Below are 16,763 nucleotides of genomic sequence, written 5' to 3'. Positions count from 1 at the left end.
CCATGTTGGCTAGGCTGGTCTCGAACTCCTGACCTCAGGTGATCCACCTGCCTTGGCCTCCCAAAGTGCTGCGATTACAGGTGTGAGCCACCATGCCCGGCCTAAGAATATTTCTTGTATACATTCACATATACAGAAGAAAACTGCATCAGTTAGTCATTAATAGACAATACCTTTAGGTTTACAGGAAAAAATCACAAGCTGTTGGTTTGAGTTGAACTTTTAGAAAAAGCTTCTAAGTTCCACTCAGATAAATTATTGGAGCAAAAATCTGAGGCAAAACAAAACACCACTCACTAGCATAGCTCTTCCAACATCTATCAACAGGTATTAGAGTACCTCATAGGCAAGATCAGTGATTTACATACCAAACTGTTAATGATGATGGAAGAGGAAGAAGTGAAAAACGAACTGATCCAGAACACAGGAATTTATAATTAAGACACACACAATTTATCTATTACCAAGTTATTTAAATGATAAAAAATGCTAAACGCAAGCTTACGAATAAGCACAGATAGTTGACTGAAATGACCATACATCTATCTCAAAAGTGGATCCTCACTATTTTACCTCTTCCTTTTTCTAGTACCTCAGTATCTTTCCTTTTAGGATATTGCTCTAAACTTCACCCTTCCACATGTACTCTTATTCTCCCAATGAGAATTCAGTGAATCTCAGTTTCAACTCCCTAACAAATAAAATGTTCCAGGCTGGAGTAAGGGTGCAGATGAAGTAGCAGTAAAACATATTTGGGAAAACTGAATAGGATCAAATTTTTAAATCTTTGCCTTATATGTTTGCCTGTACATTAATGCTATAATAAAGGAAAGTGTTTAAAGATTAGTCTCTCAATAGACTAAAATGGGAAGAGATCAAAAGCAAGAACATCTAGAAAGCAAGTGTATGAAATGACCATGAGTTGATGACTTATGGCAAAAAAGGCAGCAAAGAATCCATGAGATGGCCAGGCACGGTGGCTCATGCCTGTAATCCCAGCACTTTGGGAGGCAGAGGCAGGCAGATCACTTGAGGCCAGGAGTTCGAGACCAACCTGGCCAAAATGGTGAATCACCATCTCTACTAAAAATACAAAAATTAGCTGGGCATGGTGGCACACGCCTGTAATCCCAGCTACTCGGGGAGGCTGAGACATGAGAATTGCCTGAAGCCAGTAGGCAGAAGATGCAAAGAGCCAAGATCACATCACTGCACTCCAGCCTAGGAGACAGAGCAAGACCTTGTCTCAAAAAAAAAAAAAAAAAAAAAGAATTCATGAGTAAACAAAGACAAAACCTGTAAAGTCAGAAAAAGGTAAACTCTTCAACTCTTTTTATCTCAAAATATTCTTTACATGTAACAATGTAATGTGAACAATATGTTACCAATCACATAAACTACTCCATACAGAATAAGAAAAGGGTCTGCACCCAGTGGCTCACACCTAGAATCCCAGCACTTTGGGAGGTCAAGGCGGGCGGGTCACCTGAGGTCGGTAGTTCGAGACCAGCCTGGCCAACATTGTGAAACCCCGTCTTACTAAAAATACAAAAATTAGCCGGATGTGGTGATGTGTGCCTGTAATCCCAGCTACCCAGGAGGCTGAGGCAGGAGAATCGCTGGAACCCGGGAGGCAGAGGCTGCAGTGAGCTGAGATCGTGCCACTGCACTACAACCTGGGCAACACAAGACTCAGTCTCAAAAACAAAAAAAAGAAGTGGCTGGGCGTGGTGGCTCATGCCTGTAACCCTAACACTTTGGGAGGCTGAGACAGGTGGATTGCCTGAGCTCAGGAGTTCGAGACCAGCCTGGGCAACACAGGGAAACCCCGTTTCTACTAAAATACAAAAAATTAGCTGGGCATGGTGGTATGCGCCTGTAATTCCAGCTACTCAGGAGGTTGAGGCAGGAGAATTGCTAGAACCTGGGAGGCAGAGGTTGCAGTGAGCCAAGATCATGCCACTGCACTCCAGCCTGGGCAACAGAGTGAGACTCCGTCTCAAAAAAAAAAAAAGAAGAAGAAGAAAAGGAGGAAGAAGGGGAGAGGGAGGAGGAGAACCATCAAAATTTCAAAATTACCCCTAACTTACCAAGGCTCAACTTTTGATTTCTCCTTCCCTGCTTTCTTAGGACCTTACTATAAATTAGACAGCCGTGACCAAATGTGTAAATACATTACATCTGCATCCAATTCATGTATCAAATTTCAGTACCTCTGCTGACCAACCCTCCCCACCTCTTTTCCCTTCCCCACCTCTTCTCCCTCCCTGACTCTCTCTCTCTCCCAGGGCCAAGGGTCATTTCATCAGGAATATCACTCTGAAGTAATTCTTTCTTTCCTTCCTTCCTTCCTTCCTCTTTCTCTTTTCTTTCTCTTCTTTCTGGTCACAAAAACCAGTATAATATAGAAAATATAGCTACTCCTGGCCTTATATTCATTGATTAGAAACATACAAATGTAGGCCGGGCGCGGTGGCTCAAGCCTGTAATCCCAGCACTTTGGGAGGCCGAGACGGGCGGATCACGAGGTCAGGAGATCAAGACCATCCTGGCTAACACGGTGAAACCCCGTCTCTACTAAAAATACAAAAACTAGCCGGGCGAGGTGGCGGGCGCCTGTAGTCCCAGCTACTCGGGAGGCTGAGGCAGGAGAATGGCGTAAACCCGGGAGGCGGAGCTTGCAGTGAGCTGAGATCCGGCCACTGCACTCCAGCCCGGGCGACAGAGCGAGACTCCGCCTCAAAAAAAAAAAAAAAAAAAAAAAAAAAAAAAAAAAAGAAACATACAAATGTAAATAACCTTGTGAAAGTCTGATTCTAGGATAAAAACAAAACAAAAATTAATGTTGATGCTAAAATTAATCCTTTTTAAAAAGTCAAATAATTTTAATTAATGCTACTAATTTTATTAATGTTAAATTACCAAATGCTCCTAGCTGAGGGCAAATAAAAATTATGCTAAAAAGCTGTACAGAGATTGCTGACTACTACTCACAGAGCAGAACCACTTGAAAGCCTCCCACTACCAAACACAGCATTAACTATACTAAGATTATGTAGCTCTCCCAAGGGATAGCCCCCACGGTCCTTTGGGATACAGAATAAGAGTCAAGAAGACTTAGGGAGGTCAGAAAGGTAGAAGAGCACGACAGTGCAGGTTAATTAAAAGAGCTACAGAAATGTCAGAAAGGACAATAATAAAGAAAATTTAAAACATTACTGAAGTCAAGAGAGTATTGTTACAGGAGTTGATGATTTTAAGTAACTTTCAAAAAGAAAGTCAGAAAATCTTCAAATGAATCATCTTTTTTTAAATAATGTCTGCCTTATCTTTTTAAGGAAGGTAGGACTACTTAATTAAAATTATGCCTCAAGATAATTGTAGATTCACATACACTGTAAGGAATAATACAGAAAATACAGTGTAGTCTTACTTTACCATTTCCCCCCAATGTTAACATTTTGCATAACTACAGGACAACATTACAACCAGGATAGTGACATTGATACAGTCAAGACACAAAACTTCCCATCACCACAAGGACCCCTTCTGTTGGTCTTTTATAGTCACCTCCACTTCTCTCCTGCCCTCAAATCCTCCTTAAACCCTCACAACCACTAATCTATTCTCTGTATCTAAGATTTTGTCATTTCAAGAATGTTAATATAAACCAAACTGTAGTGGAAGTTTTTCCTTTGCGCCCTCTGAAGGTTTCCTGAAAACCAAGTGACAAAAGATAGAACAGGGGAAAAAAGGCATATAAAATTTTATTTTAATGTTCATAGCACAGGAAATCATAGGAGAATGATTACCCCGAATAATCTTTTACATAAGCGTAATCTTCCCATTCTTTCCCCAAACATGTTAAAACTGCATGTTAAATTGTTAGCTCTCCATTATTATTAATGAGAAGGCAATGGCAACAAAAATGAATTCTAAAAATAAATGATTTTCTACCTAAAAAGAAACTTTAAAACCAAACACAGCTTTTCGTTAAATTCATATACATATATATATATATATATATTTTTTTTTTTTTTCTTTTTCTTTTTTTTGAGATGTGAACTCAGCTCAGTGCAGCTTCTGTCTCCCAGGTTCCAGCAATTCTCTGGCTCAGCCTCCCAACTAGCTGCGATGCCTGGCTAATTTTTGTGTTTTTGGTAGAGACAGGGTCTTACCATGTTGGCCAGGCTGGTCTTGAACTCCTGACCTCAAATGATCCACTCGCCTCCGCCTCCCAAAGTGCTGGGATTACAGGAGTAAGCTACCACACCCGACCCTAGTTGTTTTTTGTTTTTTTGTTTTGTTTTTGTTTTTGTTTTTGTTTTGAGACAGTCTTGCTCTGTCGCCCAGGATAGACGGCTAAAAAAAAAAAATTTATTGAGATGGAGTCTTGTTCTGTCCTTCAGGCTGGAGTGCAGTGGCCCAATCACAGCTCACTGCCACCTCTGCCTCCCAGGTTCAAGTGATTCTCCCACCTCAGCCTCTCAAGTAGCTGGGATTACAGGCCCATGCCACCACGCCCGGCTACTTTTTGCATTTTTAGTAAAGATGGAGTTTTACCATCTTGGCCAGGCTGGTCTTGAACCGCTGACCTCAAGTGATCTGCCCACCTCAGCCTCCCAAAGTAGTGTGATTACAGGTGTGAGCCACCGTGCCTGGCCCAAAATTTAAAATGTAAAAATATCCTTAGCTTCTTTCATGTCACTGACTTACCCGAAGAGGCATACACTTTCTTACTATCTGAAGAGAATGTGGATGCTGCAACCCGTCCATTAATTTTCATGCTTCCAATCAGTTCTTTGGTCTAAAACAATAAATATTTATCAAACTGTTAGAAAGTATACAGAAGAATCACATAATGTAGAGAAAACCTAGTTCTCTACTTTCTAGCACCTACTCAACTGTATTTTTCCCTGTAATCAAGAGGTCTACCCCAACTACCAACAACTTCTCTCCAAGTCCCACCTGTGCCTCCTCTAATTAGAGATGTATATTTAAGGACACACTGAGTTAAGGTTCAAGACTATCCCTACACTAATACCTTGTGGGAGAAGAACAAGTAGCAATAATAATGCTTTACCTTCATTGCTAGCAAATGCAAATATCCAGCAATGCCATTTATGAGCAAGAAGGACCCATCTGGGGAGACTTCAAAGCTCCTCACTATCTTCTCTTTCAAACCTAAAATAGGAGATAAGGCAATTAAATTTTAATACAGTTTTCAATAAAACTATCATCTATTTACAAATGAGTTTCTTACTTTTTAAAACATGTAAGTGGCTCAAATTAAAACCCTGGCTCAGATCCTGAATAAGTCTAAACCCAGGCATCACTGAGTTTGACCCAAACATAAGGTCACTACAAAGCACTCAGCAAACTTCTCTTCTTTGTCCTGGTTAGCATTCACCATTTTACTTGCAGGCCATAGACTCAGCTCTCCAAACAGTAAACAAATCAACTAATTTTCCAAATATATGCAGTAATACTGCTAATTAACTAAAAGGATAAATTATACTTCTTTGTCACAAAGTTCATTACCAGAAGGGAAATACACTGCCACTAGAGACAGCCAAAAACATAAAAACATATACAAACTAGCTGCTGGCCACTTACTAAGCAGCTCATGATGGAGAGGAGTCTCATCTTTAACTTTGTGAGATCAAAAAAAAAAAAAAAAACCCAAAACTTTTCACAATATGTCAGTTTACTTAAGGATCGACTAGCTTCCCTGGATGTGACACATGTAACCAAATCATACGAGAGCCAGGTATACAAACCAGTCAACTTACTTACAAAAGGACATGTCTCTTTTTCCATGACTGAAAGGTTCATATTGACTATACAGGAGACTCCTCCTGACATCAAAATGCTTAGAGAGCCAAGTTACTCTTTAAAAAGTTACCTAATAGGATGCATCAGAATGCATACAACTGGCTACCTCCAAAGAAGGAAAGTAGGTAGCCAGGGAGACAGAGCAGAAGAGAGTTTTCACTATCCATTCATTTCTCCATATTAGACTTTTACACCATGTGAATATATTGCCTAGTCAAAAATATATGTCTGTATTTTTAAAATTTTAAGTTACTAAGTTAAAATACTAATTAGAGAAAAAGGATTTACAAAAATCTGGTTAAGGACCCTTGTTCCACTTCAGGAAAATGCAGATTAAGGCTACTTTCCACTACTACAAACTAGATATCCCACTCTAGTCCTGCCTCCCAAAGACTACATCTTAGTTCCCTTGCTTGCACTCATGCTTCCCAGTATTATTTCAGACACATATTTCCAAGCACGGGGGTTACTTCTGCTGATGACCAGTCTCCTTACTATGAAAGGCACTTCACTATCCCTAATAAGGGTAATTTTAATCACAATTTCTTAATAAACCGTATGTACTGACTAAAGTATACTGAAATAGTTCCAAACATAAAGAAAATATCATTTCATGATGAAGCAGAGACAGGAGGCTCATTCTAGCACCACGTGAAGCTACAGCTGGAAACCCCTATAGACCTAATCCTAACAGCACAGTATCAGGCAGTGGAAATGTGAAAACAGAAAAAGGAGAAATACTGGGAAGGAAAGATCAATGCCATGTCTCCAAAGGATGACTAGACACACACTCCTGCAGACCTAGCAGATCCATGGTAAAGATCACTAACTGTATCTTAGCCACCGCATGGTGTGCTTTCTCCCAAGAGGATGCAAGACAAGGAGACGCCAGAATCCACTACTTTTGATTAGTAAAACGACATGTAAAAATAACAACTACTACATATTGTTTTCTATTTCAATATGAGAAGATGGTTTAAGGTTTTTTAACCACATGAGGTCCATGGACCACAGTATCACCATCACCTGAGAGAACTAGAAATGTAGAATCAACCCACCTAGGACCTACAGAATCAGAATCTGAAGCTTAATGAGATCCCCATGTGATTCATGTGCACATTTACTTCTGAGAAGCTCTGCCTTAGAGTAAACCAAGGATCTACTCGGAAAGGATCAAAGTCACAGGAACACAGGAAAGAAAAGACTGGAAATGCTATAAACATCATAAATGTTTTCTAAAGTAGGCCCCATCCACTTTCAGCCACTAGTAGAAAAATGGTTGTACAGAGCTACTCTTGTCCTTTCCAGCCACACGCATGTGCAGTTTAATAGGGAAAGCACCAGTAAGCCGTGCCATACGTCAACACTACCTCCCGAGATTAGCTAGACAACCTCATTAGAAGGGCTTTGGTTCCCAAAGGACGCATGAAGGTGTCGGCGTATTTTGGGGTATAAAGGAGTAGGGAAATACAAGAAAAGAACGGGTATGGCAGAGGGCAAATAAATTTTTACCTCCTAAAAAAGCGTTATTTTTTAAGTAGTTCATTCTTTAAAATACAGAAGTACCTCCAAAAGCAGTTCTTTTATTCCCTCTAAATATAAATTAAAATTTTATTATAACTAACACTAAAACTACAGAGTATCCAAGTTTCCTGAAGATCAGAGAGGTGAAACAGTTTGTCCAAAGAAATGGAATCCAGGTCTTCTAGCTCCATGGCTCATGCTTTTTCTGCTGCATCAACTGCTAACTTTACAGCCAAGTATTTGCAATTGTTTCTCTTCCAAATTATGATCATTCCATAAGTGTTCAATAAAAGAGTTCACTGGTTTCATTCAAATGCATTACCTCAAAAGCACAAAGACATTTTCCAAATACTATACCGAAAGAAACTCTTATTTTTAAGAATCCCATGGAGTGAAAAAAGTGTTGTAAACACTGTTATATAAACTCACCTGAGGGGGGGATGATTGGTTGCATGTGTTCAAAAGAAATCTTACCTCTCACTTGATGCACAGGAATTAACTTTCCAGCTAGCATGTCATAGACATAAAGAACCTTGCTGTGGTTACTCGTGGCTAAAACTTCTTCCCCATCAGCACTAAAACAAGCCTTAAAGATTGGAAACCTTTCCAAATAGATGCTCTGGATTTTAGGATTTGTTTTCCCATCAACCTATAAAGAAGTACAAATTGGTTCTTTTGATTATTTCCACGGACCCTGTATCCTGGTAGTATATACTTTTCACTACAAGCATTCATTTAAAAATACATACCCAAGGGGCTGAAGGCTGACTTAAGCAGCCATGGCCAATGATTTAATCAATCATGCCTATGTCAAGAGGCCTTCATAAAAAATCTTAACAGAAGGGGTTCAGAGAGCTTCTGGGTTGCTAAACACATGGAGGTGCCGGGGAGGTGGCAGGCCCTGAGAAGGCACAGAAGCTCCACTCTCCTTCCCCATACCTTGCCCTACTAATCTCTTGAGTTTGTCCACCCACAGATAAGGAAATAGAGTCAGCCCCATCCAAACTACATGAACTGGACCAAGTGTTATTCTCTAAAAGAAAACCCTATCCAAAAGGAGATACTGTGAAGCACCTGCAGAACTGAATGGTTACATTTGTGACCATGTGTTCACCATCTATACCCCCATCAGAGAGTGACATCCTGAAGTGAAGGGCCAAGTCTGTTGTTTATTGTCGCAATCCAAGAAACTTAACAGGGTACATCAATGTTAGATGAATAAACATGGAAGATGCAGTAAAGTCACGAGGTCATATTATCGCTTTGCTCTAATAACTCACCAGAAAATTTACAAAACATGTTTTTATAGAGATAATATATTCACTAACATGACTAATATATTCATCACTTTTCAATCTATTATTTTAAACCAATATTTTGCTGAACTTTTATATTCGGTGGAAGAAAAATTTTATTCCAAATCCCCTATTATTACGGCTCCTTGGACACTGAAGTCATACAGGTGCATTCAATAAAAATGTGAGTGGGCAAGGGATGGTGAGCTACCAAAACTGTGAACAGGCAAGGGGTTAGCAGCTGTGACTGACAATAGTGACAACAGACTTTGGAGCAAGAAGCAAGGGCAGTATGCTGACTGGATGTTCTATTTTGTATTTCCAAGCAAATGAACTCTGTCACTTCTGTTGAGACTCAGCTATGCTTTGGGCTATGACGTTTTAGCCATGAATTTTTTTTTCAGTATTTTTGCATTTGGGGTTGCAAATGTCTGGTTCTTAAATAAAAATAATGCATTAGAAATACGTAAGTAAATAAGGACGCACACCTGAAAGAGTGATACAGCATTATCTAATCCAGCGACCATCACAATCTGTGCACCGGGATGGAACTGCACAGACGAGATCCGAGCAACAGTAGGACGTTCAGCATTCGCATGCTGGCAGTTCTTCATCTATAGGAAATGAAAGCTGGGGCTTTATCAATTGAAATGAATTAACATTATTTTCTTTAGAGTATAAAGAAAAGACATTATCGTTTATAATGCAGGAAAAAAATGCACTGGAATGGTAACCAAAGGACCACAACTCAAAAAAAAAAAAAAAAACACCACAGCTCTGGCACCAACTAGCAAGTCACTTTACCACACAAGAATCCATTTTTACCATCTTTCAAATACAAAGATTAAATCATTAAAGTGCTTTCCATATCTAGAAGTCTGAATGTATTACTCATTCTTAGAGCACTAGTATGTAGTCATTTCCCCAAAATACATCCATTTGTGTTAAGAGACTTGCACTTCTGAGGAAATTTCACTTAAAACTTCTACTTTGGCACCTGGCATCTTTGCGTTCATGGCACAATTGCAAGAGGCACTGCACAGTTGTCCCCACAGTTCTTCGATTGGCACAGGTTGCTTGCTTTATTCTCTTAGGGTACACGGTTCCAAGTTTAAAGTAATGGTAATCTCATCCATCACCTGGACTATTTTGTTATTTATTTTGTTGTTACAGGTTTCCCCTTGAATTTTTAAAACTTAGTTAAAAACAAAAGTGTTTTGTTTGTAGTCACTGAAGTTAAATGTTTACGGTAACTACACTTTTTTTTTGAGACTGAGTTTCGCTCTTGTTGCCCAGGCTGGAGTGCAAATGCGCAATCTCGGCTCACTGCAACCTCTGCCTCTCGGGTTCAAGCAATTCTCCTGCCTCAGCCTCCCAAGCAGCTGGGATTACAGGCATGTGCCACCACACCCAGCTAATTTTGTATTTTCAGTAGAGACGAGGTTTCTCCATGTTGGTCACACTGGTCTCCAAACTCCCGACCTCAGGTGATCTGCCCTCCTCAGCCTCCCAAAGTGCTGGGATTACAGGCGTGAGCCACTGCACCCAGCCATGCGGTAACTACATTTTTAACGGAGGTGAATTCACCCTGTGAAGGCCTAATGAATTGTCCTCATAAGGTGGGAAAGACAAAATCACTCTAATTTATCTTAATAGGTTCCCCTGACCCATTTAAATACTCCTGCCATCGTGTAATAAGATACCTATGTTGTCAGGCATGGTGGCTCACACCTGTAATCCCAGGACTTTGGGAGGATGAGGTGGGCAGATCACCTGAGGTCGGGAGTTCGAGACCAGCCTGACTAACATGGAGAAACCCTGTCTCTACCAAAAATACAAAAAAAAAATTGCCAGGCATGGTAGTGCATGCCTGTAATCCCAGCTACGTGGGTGGCTGAGGCAGGAGAATCACTTGAACCCGGGAGGCAGAGGTTACAGTGAGCTGAGATCACGCCCTTGCACTCCAGCCTGAGCAAAACTCCGTCTCAAAAAAACCAAAACAAAAACAAAAAAAAGATACTTATGTCATAGAGAGATCCGTTAATATGACAGATATTAAACTAAAGTACTGTCTGCTAATATGATGGATAACTGAAGTACTGTGCTAGGTAGGCAGTTGGTTACCACAATGAACAAGCTAGAGATAGTGATGAGTTAAAAAGTGAATAGTGTAGACCACTTCAGACAAAGTCTTGTCTAAGGTGCCATCTGAGCAGAAAAGTAAGAATGAGCTAGCTATTAGGACTGCCTGAAGACAAGACAGGCAGAACAAAAGAGCAAGAGCAAAGGTTCACAGGCAAGAAAGGACCTAGCAGCATGTCCAAGAAACAGAAAAAGGCTTGTGTGACTCAAGTGGGAAATCATGGGAAACAGGTCTGAGATGAGGCTAAGGATCCAGGCAAAAGCCAGATTGCAAAGGGCAGTGTAGAATACGATAAGGAATTTAGAAGTTTTCAAAAAGCAATGAAAAGTGACATGACCTGATGTTTTATTTTTAAAAGATCCCTCTGGCTGCCATACAAAGAATGATTTAAAAAGAGGTAAAGTGGAAGTAGAGAGCCCAGTCACAAAGCTACTGCAATATGCCAGATAAGAGATGACAGCAGTATGGACTAGGTTGATGCCAATGAAAATGAAGATAAACCAAATAGGATTCCTAGAATTATTGGAAAATTTATTTACTTATTTATTCAGAGACAGGGTCTTGCTTTCACCCGGGCTAAAGTACAGTGGTTCTCCATCACAGCTCACTGTAGCTTCAAACTCCTGAGCTCAAGCAATAGGAACATAATACCTCTAGAATATTTTCGCAAAAGGAAAAACAAAAACAAAAACAAAAATAACATAAGTATTTACCAGGGCAAAATGACAGCAAACATATTTAACCCCACAGATAATAGGAATCCATACATCTGTTACTGGGAAGCAGATTACATTGCAGAGGTAAGTAGTTGGATAGGGTCCCCCAACTTCACTGACTCTCACCTTCAAGATTCCTCTTGGAAGAGAAGTTGATGTGGATATGAAATTCCCAGTCCTTTGCAACAAATCATCTTCGTCCTCTTCACTTTCATCTAAGTCAAACAAACCCAGAAGGCTGATCTTTAGAATCAACGAGCCACCCCTCTACCTACCCCAAACTTCTATGAATATATTTTCAACATCAACTCCCTTTCCAGCCTCCCAACCTCAATTGCTTTTTTTAAAGCTGCAATTGGCAAAAACAGGAAAAAAAAAAAAAAAAAAAATTTAAAGGGAAGAAAAAGATGACACAAAGCTTAACATCCATAGTTAAAATCAAAGTTTAACTCTAGAATGAAAGACTAACACATACATAGATGGTTACTAAAACAAGATAAAGTGAAATAAAAGTTTAAAGCCAGCATTTCATTTAAAAAGAGCAACTCATAATCACAGCAAAATTGGCAATAGGTTGCCTACTGATCTAGCTTAACAACTCACATGAATAAGAACCAGAACTTTTAGCTGACTGATCAGTCAGCAATCTATGTATCAGAACTTCAAAAAGAGCTAATAGGGCTGCTTTTCCCCTGGAGATGACTGATGATTCCAGTGGAGACAGCTAAGGAGCTGAGCAAACTTAAAAACACTTGTGAAGCTAGGAAGGGAAAAACTAGCTCTAAGCTTCTTGACAGGGTCTGGTAAGCCACCAGGTTTTGGATTGGGGCCACAAAGGGCTACCACTAGGATTAAAGGTGAAATCAAAGAATTATAAGAGTATCTTCCAAAAACTGAAACTCTGCTTCACAATTCCTCATTAAAATAAAACGTTCTGGGATTGCTAGTGTCCCCTGCCAAGCTACCTACCTAGAAGTAAACATATAAACCATCATTCTAGATCTAATTAATCTACATTATGTTTCCTATGAAATGTTCATCACTCAATGAAATATAACCAGACAAATACTGACAAGATAACTTCACTAGTGCTCGCTTCGGCAGCACATATACTAAAATTGGAACGATAACTTCACTAAAAACCAAAAGGAAAACTAGACAATCCCCACAGGGATCTAGACAACAGAATTATCAGACACAAACCTTAAAAATACTATGTTTAGGCCAGGCGCGGTGGCTCACATCTGTAATCCCAGCACTTTGGGAGGCTGAGGCAAGTGGATCACCTGAGGTCAGGAGTCCAAGACCAACCTGGCCAACATGGAGAAACCCCATCTCTACTAAAAATACAAAAATTAACCGGGCATGATGGCTTATGTCTGTAATCCCAGCTACTTGGGAGGCTGAAGCAGGAGAATGGCTTGAACCCGAGAGGCAGAGGTTGCAGTGACCTGAGATTGTGCCACTGCACTCCAGCCTGGGCGACAGAATAAGACTTTGTCTCAAAACAAAAACAAAAACAAAAACAAAAACTATGTTTAACGTACTTAAAAATGAAAGACAAGACTCAAAATTGAGCCAGAAATCTAGAATATTTTAAAAAGAAATTCTACAACTGAAAAATACAGTAATTAAAATTAAGCCCCCAATAGGCCGGGCAAGGTGGCTCATAACTATAATCCCAGTACTTTGGGAGGCTGAGACGAGTGGATCACTTGAGGTCAGGAGTTCGAGACCAGTCAGGCCAAAACGGTGAAACCTCGTGTCTACTAAAAATACAAAAATTAGCTGGACACGGTAGTGCACACCTGTAATCCCAGCTAATTGGGTGGTTGAAGCAGGAGAATCACTTGAACTCGAGAGGCAGAGGTTGCGGTGAGCCAAGGTAGCGCCACTGCACTCCAGCCTACACAACAGAGCAAGATTGCCTCAAAAAATAATAATAAATAAAATTAAATTAAGCCTCCAATAGATGTTTTTAACAGTTTACCAAATTAGCTGTAGAGAGAATTTGTGGTCTAGAAAACGAATCAGAAAAATAGACCCAGACAGAAGTACAGAAAGAAAAAGGATAAAAAACACACTGAATACCAACATGGGCAACATAAGAAGATCCTGTCACTACAAAAAAAAATTTTTTTTTAATTAGCTGGGTATGGTGGCATACACCTGTAGTCCTGGCTACTCCAGAGGCTGAGGTGGGAGGATTGCTTAACCCAGGAGGTCGAGACTACAGTGAGCCAAGACCACATCACTGCATTCCAGACTGGGCGACAGAGTGATACCCTGTCTCTAAAAAAAAAAAAAAAAAAAAAAACCAAGCCACACAGAATAGGTTGAAAACATTTAATATACATATTACTAATAATCCAGAAAGGAAGACTGGAACAGAAACAATACTTGAAGACAGGTAAGAATTTCCAAAACTTACAGAAGACATCAAGCCAGTTCAAAAGTACTATGAAGTCTAAGCAAAATACAAAGCAAGCTAAAATGATGGGGGGAGGGGATAAACAAAGAGTAACACAATAAAACAATTCATATTATTAATGAATTGCCGTTGATTTTTGGAAGTGTGGTTATGTTCAAAAGGGAGAATTTTCTTATAAAGAAACTCAGTAAATATGTACAGATAAAAATAACACACTGGAGATAATTGTGAAGCTGAGTGCTAGTCACTATTCTGTCAACAATAAGAATACCTTCAAGTCACTATCTCTTTGAACCTCTCTGATGTACAAAATGAATGTATTAGACAAGCATATCCCAGACTGTAGCAGACTGACTGACTGCTGACTTAATCCACTTCCTTTTTCTCCTGTGTACAAAGCCAAACTACACTTTCTAGGATCCTCTCAGTTAGTGTGGCCTTATGACTGAGTTCCAGCCAACAAAATGTAGGCAAAAGTATCCTGTACCAGCCGGGCGCAGTGGCTCAAGCCTGTAATCCTAGCACTTTGGGAGGCCAAGACGGGCGGATCACGAGGTCAGGAGATTGAGACCATCCTGGCTAACATGGTGAAACCCCGTCTCTACTAGCGACAGAGCTGTAGACTCTGTCTCAAAAAAAAAAAAAAAAAAAAGGGTATCCTGTACCATTTCCAGGAAAAGCCAATTAAAAATCCCCTCTTTCTCCTCCTCTAAGCCAAGTGGATGTCAACATTTCAGGCAACTATGGAAGAACCAACCTGAAGATGACAGAACTTCTATAAACTTGGGTCCCTAAAGTAAACCATCACCTTCCTACCACCCCAATTTTATGTGCTGAAAAAATCAACTTCAATTGGATTATGCCACTGGGATCTGAGGGATTTTGTTTCAACAGCTAGCATAACCATATCTAAAATTACAGGACTCTAAAATGTTGTGGGGTTCTATAAATGCAGCACTCTGAAATGGACAATAAATTTGTTTCATCCAGGAGGACAAACTGGTGATCTAGGGTCTAGAAGTATGCCAACAAAAAAATGGTCAAAATCACAAGGGATACTTAACATATTAAAAAACAAACATGGAAAGAGGCTTCCCAAATAAGAGAAAAAGAAGATAATCTGTATGTTTCAAACCGTAGGAGTAGAGAGTTGTTGGGAAATAAATTTCAAGATAGGAAAAACTGTCTAACAGTTCTTCAAGAAAAGGGAAGAAGGGGAAGAAACAGTTTAGTAAAAAGTACAGTATTTAGGCCAAGCACAGTGGCTCATGCCTGTAATCACAACACTTGGGAAGGTCAAGAGTTTAAGACCAGCCTGGCCAACACAGTGAAACCCCGATTCTACTAAAAATACAAAAATTAGCCAGGTGTAATGGCGCACACCCGTAACCCCAGCTACTCAGGTGGCTGAGACAAAACAATCACTGGAACCCGGGAGGCAGAGGCTGTAGTGAGCTGAGATTGCCCCACTGCACTCCAGCCCTGGGTGACAGAGTGAGATTCTGAGACACTGAGACACACACACACACACACACACACACACACAGTACATTATTAGATACATTTAAGCAGAGGATAATGTAGAAAAGATTACTGCAGTGGATAAAGTCAGGCCACATCACTAAGATTCCTTCAACCTCTAAAAGCAAATGGCTAGAAGCAAAGACGGTCAATTTCTACTTAATAACAGACTGTCTTTTCTAATAGAATTACATAAAACACTGGCTCTTTGTATGGGCTCCCTGTATTTACATACCATGAGGACTAACAGGGTAGGGAGAAAGGGGACAGAGGTGGTGGTCATAAACTGAAGCTCAATGGACATCAAGGATGCTAAGGAAGGAGCTCCTACATGATGTGAGAGGATATACTCTGGACTCTCAGGATTTCAAAGGTTAATTCCAAGTCGAAAATGTGTAACTCCAAGCACACAAACCATATTTTAGCTAAGCCATCCATATTTATAATAGCTAAACTCCCAAAACAGAAAAAGCAGAAAATAACCATGGTACAAGTTAAATTTAAAACCTACAGTCAAAAAACAGATTTTGTTTTTTGGTTTTTGTTTTTTGAGACAGGGTCTCACTCTGTCACTGAGGTTGGAGTACAGTGGCACTATCACAGGTTACTGCACCTAGTCTTCCCTGGCTCAAGCAATCCTCCCACCTCAGCCTCCCAAGTAGCTGGGACTACAGGAACACACCACCACACCTGGCTAATTTTTTAATTTTTTGTAGAGGTGGGATTTCGCCATGTCACCCGGTCTGGTCTTGAACTCCTGGACTCAAGCAATCCAACCACCTTGGGCTCCCAAAGCACTGGGGTTACAGGCGTGAGCTACCAAGCCAGGCAAGAAATACCAGATTTTAATGAGCCTCATAAGAAAGCTCAAATAATAACAAACAGGAACGGGGACTTATGTACTAAGTTAGACAGAGATATCAACGCTCACCATCTGAAGATGTTTTCCGCTTAGTAGTCTCTGCCCAGGCAGGTACTCCTCCCATGGCATGTTGGAATCTAAGCAAAAATATCTGAAAGGTAAATTTATGGCAACCACTACATGTCCATAAAGCTTGACACATTTAAAGCATATAGGTTGGATCACCCTTGAGAATATGTATGGACTCTCTTTCAAATAAGTTAACTATTTTTAAAGAACAGAAGTTATTATCTTTACTCACACAGAACAGTCCCAATCTGCCTATATTGGAAACTTCCATGAACCTCTGCCCACTTAAACTAGCCCTGGATACATATTTTTTGTTAATTATTTTCATCTAGTTACATGTTCATATCATGTCTTATCTGTTCATATC

At 40.1% G+C, this 16,763-nt stretch overlaps 1 protein-coding gene across 1 annotated transcript in view; it reads right to left on the bottom strand.

Moving 5' to 3' along the window:
- The window catches only part of UTP18 (UTP18 small subunit processome component), a 36,585-nt gene that overhangs the window by 11,470 nt on the left and 8,352 nt on the right, over positions 1 to 16,763 (bottom strand). Inside the window, exons 4-9 of the mRNA XM_033183544.1 lie at positions 16,397 to 16,464; positions 11,640 to 11,728; positions 9,143 to 9,268; positions 7,834 to 8,008; positions 5,084 to 5,184; positions 4,717 to 4,807 (exon numbers count right to left, since the gene is read on the bottom strand). Of these exons, the coding sequence (XP_033039435.1) occupies positions 4,717 to 4,807; positions 5,084 to 5,184; positions 7,834 to 8,008; positions 9,143 to 9,268; positions 11,640 to 11,728; positions 16,397 to 16,464 (650 nt within the window). The remainder of the gene's footprint in view (positions 1 to 4,716; positions 4,808 to 5,083; positions 5,185 to 7,833; positions 8,009 to 9,142; positions 9,269 to 11,639; positions 11,729 to 16,396; positions 16,465 to 16,763) is intronic.

This window comes from Trachypithecus francoisi, unplaced genomic scaffold (assembly GCF_009764315.1).
Source record: "Trachypithecus francoisi isolate TF-2019V2 unplaced genomic scaffold, Tfra_2.0 Lachesis_group20, whole genome shotgun sequence".
NCBI classification, from domain to species: domain Eukaryota; kingdom Metazoa; phylum Chordata; class Mammalia; order Primates; family Cercopithecidae; genus Trachypithecus; species Trachypithecus francoisi.
Note: the sequence above shows the minus strand (reverse complement) of the source record. Positions and strands in the feature narration are given on the sequence as shown.